Source organism: Mirounga leonina, unplaced genomic scaffold, assembly GCF_011800145.1.
Source record: "Mirounga leonina isolate KUSES-001 unplaced genomic scaffold, KU_Mleo_1.0 Mir_150, whole genome shotgun sequence".
Taxonomy (NCBI): Eukaryota; Metazoa; Chordata; class Mammalia; order Carnivora; family Phocidae; genus Mirounga; species Mirounga leonina.
The window spans coordinates 22,762,738-22,772,217 of NW_023270374.1; the positions used below are offsets into that span (position 1 = coordinate 22,762,738).

The window sequence follows — 9,480 nt, forward strand, 5'->3', positions numbered from 1 at the left end:
TCCTGTCCCTGTGCCCTAGCTGTCTTGTCCGTTAACAATGGTAACAACAAGAACAATAACAGGATAACATGTGATGAGCGCCTCCTATGTGTCGGGCACTGCTTGAGGCACTTTTTCAGGGTATAGACCCATTACCTCCTTCTGGTCACCCCCACAGATAGAGATTATTCACATAGCCAGTGAATGATGAGGAAACAGAAGCCCAGAGGGGTCAAGTATCTAAACCAAGGTCACACAGCTAATTAGAGGGCAGCAGGGATTCGAACCCAAGCCGGTCAGCCCCCGAGACCACCTAATTACTCTATGATACTGAGCCTCTAGAAGGTTTATCTTTTCCTTGAGTGATTCTATGAGATACAGAAAGTGGCAGCCATTTCAATTCTGGGCCCTGGGCACAATGTTTCTGGTTGAGTTTCTTTAGGCTTTGTTAAGAAGCAACCACGCATCTCTCTTCCTGGAAGGGAGGCAACTGCTGAGACAGGGTTACTCGGGAAGAATTTTGGCAGAGAGGGAGAAAAAAGGCAGATGGCAAGGCCTGTCTCCCTGTCTCGAGCCTCTCCGTGGCCTCTTCTGTGCTCCCTGAAGCTCCCTGTGGCTGCCCTCACCAAGGCACAGGCCACCTTTGGCCCTGACCTTGCGCATCTTTCTGGGCAGCCAATCCCATCCGCTCTGAAGCATTCCGCTTGGCCAGATCAGGCTCTAAAGACAACAATGGATCACATCGCACCCCTGCTTCAAGCCCTCCTGTGGCTTCTCAGACCTCAGAATAAAACCCAACGTGACCCCTGCCCACCTCTCTGACTTCATCTCACACTTCCCCTCCACTCAACACCCTGTAGCCCAGCTGTGCTGTCCCCACCAGTGGCCCTGGCCATATGGGGCTGCTGAGCACTTGAAATGTGGCCTGTCCAAATTGAGATGTTGCTTGTCCATATAAAATACACACTGGCAAGGGCGGCTGGGTGGCTCAGTCAGTTAAGCACCCTCCTTTCAGCTCACGTCATGATCTCAGGGTCCTGGGATCGAGCCCCACATCAAGCCTCGTGTTGCATCCGGCTCCGCGCTCAGGGGGAGCCTGCTTCTCCCTCACCCTCTGCCCCTCCTCCTGCTTGTGCTCTCTCTCTGTCTCTCTAATAATAAATAAATAAAATCTTTAAAAAAATAAAATAAGGGGTGCCTGGGTGGCTCAGTCATTAAGCATCTGCCTTCGGCTCAGGTCATGATCCCAGGGTCCTGGGATCAAGCCCCGCATAGGGCTCCCTGCTCGGCGGGAAGCCCGCTTCTCCCTCTCCCACTCCCCCTGCTTGTGTTCCCTCTCTCGCTGTGTCTCTCTCTGTCAAATAAATAAATAAAATCTTTAAAAAAAAATAAAAATAGGGCGCCTGGGTGGCTCAGTCGTTAAGCGTCTGCCTTCGGCTCGGGTCGTGATCCCGGAGTCCCGGGATCGAGTCCCGCGTCGGGCTCCCTGCTCGGCAGGAAGCCTGCTTCTCCCTCTCCCACTCCCCCTGCTTGTGTTCCTGCTCTCGCTATCTCTCTCTCTGTCAAATAAATAAAATATTTTTAAAAAATAATAAATCAAAAATAAAAAAATAAAAATAAATTTAAAAAATAAAATACACATTGGCTCTCGAAGCTATAGTCCAAAAGAGGGTGTAAAATACCTCATTAATTTTATATTGATTATATGTTGAAATGATAATATTTTTTATATATTGGGTTAAATAAAATACATTATTAAAATTAATTTTACCTCTTTTTACTTTTTTTTATTAAAGATTTTATTATTTTTTTTTTTATTATTTATTTGACAGAGAGACACAGCGAGAGAGGGAACACAAGCAGGGGGAGTGGGAGAGGGAGAAGCAGGCTCCCTGCAGAGCAGGGAGCCCAATGCAGGGCTCGATCCCAGGATCCTGGGATCATGACCTGAGCTGAAGGCAGTCGCTTAACCGACTGAGCCACCCAGGTGCCCTTCTTTTTACTTTTTTACTGTGACTACTCGAAAATTGCCAGTTCCCTGCGTGGCTTGTGTTTTATTCCTGCTGCACGTGCTGCCGCAGCCCCACTCCGGCCTCTTTCTGTTCCTGGACCGCACCAGGCTCTTCCCAGCCTCAGGCAGGCAGAGCCTGTGACTCCCCGCTGCTGTCAGTGCCCCCCATAGCTGCAATCTTTTTCATGTTTGCTGTCTTTCTTCCCCAGGTCTCCCAGGGTTCTTGGTCCAGCACCTGACGCTGGGCTGGCCAGGAAGAGCCTGCGGTCAGTCAGATGCCTTGGGGAGGGAAGGATGGGAACAGGCCCACGTTCCTCAGCCTGGAGCTGTGGGAGGGGTCTTCAGCCAGAGGCCTCCACACGCTGCGAGCCAGGGTTTAGCTGGAGCAGGTGATCAGCGTCCTCAGCGGCTCTGAGCAGAACACACATGGGCTATAAGAGAGGGGCTTTGGGCTTTGGGGTTTTCGTGGGGGTTTTGGGAACCTGCTGTGTCAGTAAGACCAGGGGTGTGAAGCCTCCCCAGGCTTCATCACAAGAACTCATTTGGCATGGAGCCTGAGTGGCTCAGATGGTGGAGTGTCTGCCTTCGGCTCAGGTCATGATCTCTGGGTTCTGGGATCAAGCCTCACGTCAGGCTCCTGGCTCAGCCGTGGGTGGGAGGGAGTCTGCTTCTTCCTCTCCCTCTGCCTCTCCTCCTGCTCATGCTCTCTCTCTCTGTATCTCTCTGTCTCAAATGAATAAATTAAAAAAAACTTAAAAAAAAAAAACTCATTTGGCACCTGGGTCAGTGGCCATGTGTGCCAGGCCCTTGGGAAGTGTCAGTGTAGCCGAGGTGGGTTTGGGCTTTGCTGGGGCACCCCAGGGTCCCTTGCATCCTGGCTGCTTACCACACGATGACCTTCGGAGGTCACTCAGTTCCCCGCTAAGTGGAGATTGGCTCCCTGCCTAGAGCCTGTGAGGACCAGAGGGCGGGCTCTGTGTCCAGTGCCAGTGAGGTACAGCATGGGGCCACATGGGTTTTCAGCCACCTGAACATCCTTGTGACCAGCTCCCTCTTCATGCCAACCATTGGCCACAGTGGGGATGGAAATAACTCATGGCCTCAGCTCCTGAGCAGGGGCCCCCTGCTACAGGAGGACCACCAAGCCATCACCTCATGCTGTTTTCCCCCTGAGGACCCTGACTTTGGCAGCATCTGGAAGAGGAAGAGATAGCACCATTTCTGTGAAAAGGGCCTGTGGGTTTTAAGTGACCGAAAGCTCAGAGTGAGCCAACGGGTGACCTGATTGCTAAAATAGCCCAGGAGGAGGGCGGAAGCTTCCAGGGCAGGGAGGGGGCGGCTAGGATCTCAGCTGGAAGGAAGTGAGGGCACCATTCTTGGAACCTGCCCAAATCCACAGCTCCAGAGAGCAGGGAGGCCCTTCTCTGGAAACTCTGCGTCAGTCCAGCCCCTGTGGGTGAGAATGGGGTGGTGCAGGAGGCGACAGGGCAGAAGGCAGAGCTGAGTGGTTCCCGGAGCAGAGTAACCCAGGAGGGTGAATGAACGCAGGCCAGCACCCCTGGGCTTCACCCCTCAGGTTAGAAGAAACCCTGAGCCTGGAGGTCAGAAGGGCCAGGCGCTCCAGTCCCATGCGGGGAAGCCGAGAGCCTGCCTGAGCCCACGGTGGGAGGATGACAAAGGTCAGCTCTCCTCCAGCCTTCCTGCTGCACTCAGCAGCTCTGCAAGAAATGCAAGGAACAAAGACGGTGACTTCCCTCATACAGCAGATAATGAATGTTTTGATTCTCAGCCCCGGAGAGCACCAAATCCCAGTGTCCCTGGCCAGGAAATTTACAGCTTGCCATTGACCCTTCTGAAGGGCCCAGGCAGGGCAGTGTCCCCTTGCTGGTTCCTCCACGCGCAGAGATGGCCGGTGAATCCCATGACCTCTGTGCTGGCCGTCCTCAGCGCCAGTGGCCTGGCCAGGGTCCCTCAGCTGTGGCCGGTGCTGGACTGGTCAGTGAGGACAGAGCCCAGAGGCCACCCAGCTCTGTGCGGAGGGTGGGTGGAGGTAGAGGGGATGAGCCTGGACAAGGGCAACCCGTCCTCTGCCTTTCTGTTTTATGCCTAATTAGAAAAGCGATTCATACTCATTGTGAAATTTGGAAACTACAAAAAGGTGCAAAGGAGAAAATGAAAGTCATCTGTCATCTCGCTGCCCAGAGATTACTGTCATTGCTATTTTGTCGTATTTCTCTCCAGTCCTGTTCTTCTGTATGGATCATACATATGCATATAAGTATATATTTTAATTGTCATAATACTCTAGAGCTGGCTTCCCCTCCCCCCACCTTACATTATATGGTGACTATTTTCTCACCATGTTAAAATTTTCTTTAAAGTTATTTAATGGCTTTATAATATTGTCTTAATAATTTATTTACCCATTCTCCTATTTTTTTTTTTCATTCTCCTAGTTTGACTCTCTTTTTTTACCAAGGGGATTTGGGTTTTTAAAATTCCACTTAGCGGCACCTGGGTGGCACAGTCGGTTGAGTGTCTGACTCTTGGTTTCTGCTCAGGTCATGATCTCAGGGTCGTGAGATCAAGCCCTGCATCGGGCTCTGCGCTGGGCGTGGAACCTGCTTAAGATTCTCTCTCTCCTTCTGCCCCTCCCTGCCTGCGCTTGCACGCTCTCTCAGCTCTCTCGTGCTTTCTCTCTCTCTCTTTCTCTCTCTCTCTCTTGCAGAAAAACCCCCGAATATTTAAAATTCCACTTAAAAATATAAATCCAGGTTTTTGGCTGCTGAGATGGAGCAGTTCCGGGGGATCCTCTCTGTCATTCACACTGAGAGGGGCCCCTCATTTGAACAGCTCAGGTGACAGCAAAAGTCTGGCATTTGGAAACACAAACACAAAAACAAAACCAAGCAGGGGGGCTTAGGAAAGGAGTTTCCCTCTGTGCCCGCAGCTCATGCAGTGCCCCCATTGGAGAGCCATCCAGCATTACCAGCATGGCTGTAAATGTGCCCATCTTTGTGGGTGGCAGCCTGGCGTGTGAGCTGGTGAAGAAGACTGACAGTCCCTGGTTCACATTTTGCCTGTGCCATGAGCTGGTGTGATCTTGGGTGATCCTTCCACTGCCCCGTTTCTCCGCTTTCCTAGGCTATGAAATGGACTTGATGCTGGAGCGACTGGGACCGAATGCCATAACCCTGCCTCTGAGCCAGGATTGCTGTCAGGGGGAGCAGAGGAACAAAGGTGTGGTAGGCCTGGGTGGCCTTGGCCAAGTGGCCTCCACTCGGTGAGAGTCATTGTGTCCCCAGCCCCGGGAGTTTGTGGCTACACCCTGAATGGGTGGCCCTTGTCGGCCTTCCAGTTGTCCAGAGTGGATGACTGCAGGCCCCTCTGAACAGCTCTGGCCTGCCCAGGGCCTTGATTTTGTTCCTAGGGAAGGCACTAGTTGGGTTTCCCTGCCCTTTCTGGATCCCTGCTCAGCAGCCCAGAACCAGGCCCAAGGAGGACTCTGGAGAACCCCTAGAGAAATTTCCCGTTGTGTTCAGGGCTCAAGGATCATGCAGGCAGGGTTTCTGGAGGTTTGGGGCTGGATACGACCAGAATTTATGCTTCGGGAGGGGAGGAGCCTTGTGTTTCTCATTTATGTGCTGCCCTCAGTTCCCAGCACTGGCCGTGGCCCACAGTAGGCCCTCAGTAAATATTAGTACACCCAGGCAAGTGGTGGCCTCTTCCTGCCTCAGTTTCCCTTTCTGTTCTGCTAGGCCATGAGCTCTGTGAGAGCACAGATGGGCCTGGTTTACCTGAGTCCTCAGTGCCCAGCAAAGACACTGGCATGTGGAGAGGGTCCATGAATGCATAAGCAGAGAACAAGTGGATTGATGAATAAGTTATGTCCAGAGAGTCAGGGCTCAGGAGGTGGGCCCTCCCTTCTGCCCACCTCCCCTCCATAGTGGGTCCTTTCCCTCCCTCTGAAGGGTACTGGATGATCCCTTCTTCTGTCCTTCCTTGGTTGAAGTTGGCCACCAGGAACCTCTGAGACATCCTGGCTGTGTGACTTTGGACAAGTCACTCTACCTCTCTGAACCCCGTTGCCTCTTCTGTAAAGTGAGGCAGATATGATGTATTGAAAGGGCTTTGTGAGGCTTGGTGCCAGATTGCATAGCCTAGCTGGTGCCTGGCAGGTGGTGGGGACCCGAAGAAGCAGCCGCTCACATTGCCAGTGGCCCGGCCCTCTGTCTGTGATGAGCTTTCCGCCACGAGCTGGCTGACCACCTGACTATTGGAGGGGCCTGGGATAATCTTGGGCTGGGGCTACCTGAGGAGGCCACGGAAGGTTACAGATCCCCTGAGGCCCCGGCAGCTGTCCCTGGCATTTTGCCCTTGGCTCTGTCATTCAGTGTCCTTTTCCCTGCTAGGAAGGCACACACTCTAGCTGGGGGGGCTCTGCTGGGAGGCAGGCCCGCTGCTCTGGAGAGCTGCTCTCTGGAGAACTGCACACTCCCAAGGTTGTAGTGCAGTAACTAGTAACTTTACCAGGAGCCAGTCCATGGAGGGGGGAATCATGCCCATGGCCTCTCGCAGCTGGGAGGGGCCACCTGGTGGAACTGCTGAGTGTCTCTGGCTCCACTCCTGGCCCTGCCACATAGTCGCTGTGGGACATGGACAGGTGACTTCCCTGTCTCAGCCTCAGCGTCCTTATCCGCAAAATGAGGGCAGCCACCCTCCTGGATTCCTGGGAGAAGCCCCTGAGGCTGTGCATGCGAAGTCCAGCTTCAGCTGCAGTGCGTGCCCCAGGCACCTGGGCTTCCCAGCACCCGGACGCAGTCACCTAGGCTCCCTGGACCTCAGTGTGCCCATCTGCACTCTGAAGATGATCACACCCATGGCTTCAGGTCATCGGGATGGTTCCATAAACCAACCACGTAACCCACCTAGCAGGTGGTGCTCATTAGCTCATTATCATGGGGTTTTGTGCTGTAGTAGCAAAGCTAGCCGGGATGAGACCCTGCGCCTTGCCCAGGGCTTCTCCCTCTGGCCTGCCCTGGGAGGCTTGTGTGGACGGGAGCACTGACCTGCATCAGGTTTGCCAGGCCAGAACCACATTCCCAGTGTCTGGAGCACGGGGTGCGACCACTGAGTCTCAGAAGCTGCCGTGGAGGCTGGGCCTTGGGGATTTGGCTAAAGCCTGGGGGGCTGAGCAGACGATGAATCTTGGACTTGTCCTGAACGTGGCCCTGTGCCATCTCCCCGTGCCTCAGGGTCCACCATCCTGCCCAAACAATGTCAGAGCTCCAAGGGGATGCCCCAAAACAGACACATAGCTTGTTTTTTTTTCTGGCTGTAAAAGCATTTCTTGTTCACTGCAGAAAAAAAAGCAAAAATTCAGAAATATATAAATTAAGAACACCCCAAATCCCAAACTTCCAGGGGTTTTTGTGCATATACACATATAGATATCAATTGTTTTCACAAGAATGGAATCTTATACTTGCTTTAAAAATTGAAATGAGTAAGCTTGATTTTTAACTTTTTTGTTAACAAAATATGACACAGAAAGACCATATAAAATAATTGTTCATTTGGATCCACTGCCCAGTGAAGAACTCTGCCAGCCATCCTTGCCTGCGGTGGGCCCCCTCCCCCAAGCTCCCCACAAAAAGTTACCGTGTTCCTGACTTTTTTCTTTTTAAAATAATCTCTACTCCCAACATGGGGCTTGAGCTCATGACCCTGAGATCAAGAGTCACATGCTCTACCGACTGAGCCAGCCAGGTGCCCCCCCTTTTTTTCTTTTTTTAAAGTAAGCTCTATGCCCAACATGGGGCTTGAACTCAGGACCCAGAGATCAAGAATCATAGTCCACCAACTGAGCCAGCCAGGTGCCCCACTGTTGCGGTGACTTTTAAGGTCTTCACTTTCTTGCTAGTTATCACCCAGTGTGAATCCCTAGATACTATAATTTTTGTCTTAAAAAATCTGTCTTTTAAGTCCCTTTTAATCTATAGATTTATTTTTTTTAACTTTTTTTTTTTTTTAACTTGGCAGTGTATCATAGGCCTTGTCCATGTTAGTAAGCGTGACTCTCATTTTTAATCTTTTTTTAATGATTCCGTGGTTCCATCCCAGGCTTGAACATAACTGACTGGTTCCCCTACTGATGGGCACTTAGGTTATTCTCACACTTTTGCTATTACAAACAATACTGTGATGGAAATCTTTATACATATGTTTTTATGCACTTGAGTAATTCCTAGAAGAAATTTCTAGAAGTAGAGTCATGGATCCAAAGAACAGTATTTTTTAAATTAATTAATTAATTTCTTTTTTTTTTAAGGTTTTATTTATTTATTTGACAGAGACAGATAACGAGAGCAGGAACACAAGCAGGGGGAGTGGGAGAGGGAGAAGCAGGCTTCCCGCGGAGCAGGGAGCCCGATGCGGGGCTCGATCCCAGGACCCTGTGATCATGACCTGAGCCGAAGGCAGACGCTTAACGACTGAGCCACCCAGGCGCCCCCAGGACCCTTTATTCTTAAAAATTTTATTTATTTGAGAGAGAAACAGCATGGGGGGGTGTAGGGGGGAGGGGCAGAGGGAGAGGAGAAGCAGACTTCCTGCTCAGCAGGAAGCCCAACAACAGGGGCAGGGGGCTTAATCCCAGGACCCTGAGATTAGGGCCTGAGCCAAAGGCAGACCCTTTTATTTATTTATTTATTTTAAGATTTTATTTATTTATTTGACAGAGAGAGACAGCGAGAGAGGGAACACAAGCAAGGGGGAGTGGGAGGGGGAGAAGCAGGCTTCCCGCTGAGCATGGGAGCCCGATGCGGGGCTCGATGCAGAGCTCAATCCCAGGACCCTGGGATCATGACCTGAGCCAAAGGCAGACGCTCAATGACTGAGCCACCCAGGCGCCCCATTTTTTTTTAAACAGCTTTATTGAGATATGACTCACTTGCCATACAATTCACCCATTTAAAGCATACAATTCATTAGTTTTTAGTATAGTCAGAGTTGTGCGATCATCACCACAATCAATTTTAGGACATTTTCAGCATCCCATAAAGAACCCCACACCCATCTCTCCCCAGTGGCCTCCTCCCAGCTCTAGGCAACCACTGCTATAAAAGAGTCTGTTTTCTGTCTGTATAGGTTTGCCCATTATGGACTTTTCATATAAATGAAATCATACAATGTGTGGTCTCTTCTGACTGACTTCTCTCACTTAGCATATGTTTTCAGGGTTTATCCATGTCACAGATTGTATCAGTATTTAATTTCGTTTTTATTTGAGAGAAAGAGAGAAAGCATGAGCAGGGGGTGGAGGGAGAGGGAGAAGTAGACTTCCTGCTGAGCAAGGAGCCAGAGGATTTGGGACTCCATCCCAGGACCCCGGGATCATGACCTGAGCCGAAGGCAGACACTTAACTGACTGAGCCACCCAGGCGCCCCAGTATTTAATTCCTTTTTGTTGCTGAATAATATTTCTGTGT

The 9,480-nt window shown here is 51.1% G+C and overlaps 1 protein-coding gene across 1 annotated transcript in view; it reads left to right on the top strand.

Annotated features, from left to right (window-relative positions):
* Positions 1-7,725, top strand: part of COMMD7 (COMM domain containing 7) — a 52,227-nt gene extending 44,502 nt beyond the window's left edge. Inside the window, exon 8 of the mRNA XM_035006032.1 lies at positions 5,135-7,725. Within this exon, the coding sequence (XP_034861923.1) occupies positions 5,135-5,152 (18 nt within the window). The 3' untranslated portion in view covers positions 5,153-7,725. The remainder of the gene's footprint in view (positions 1-5,134) is intronic.
* Positions 7,726-9,480: the final 1,755 nt, after the last annotated feature.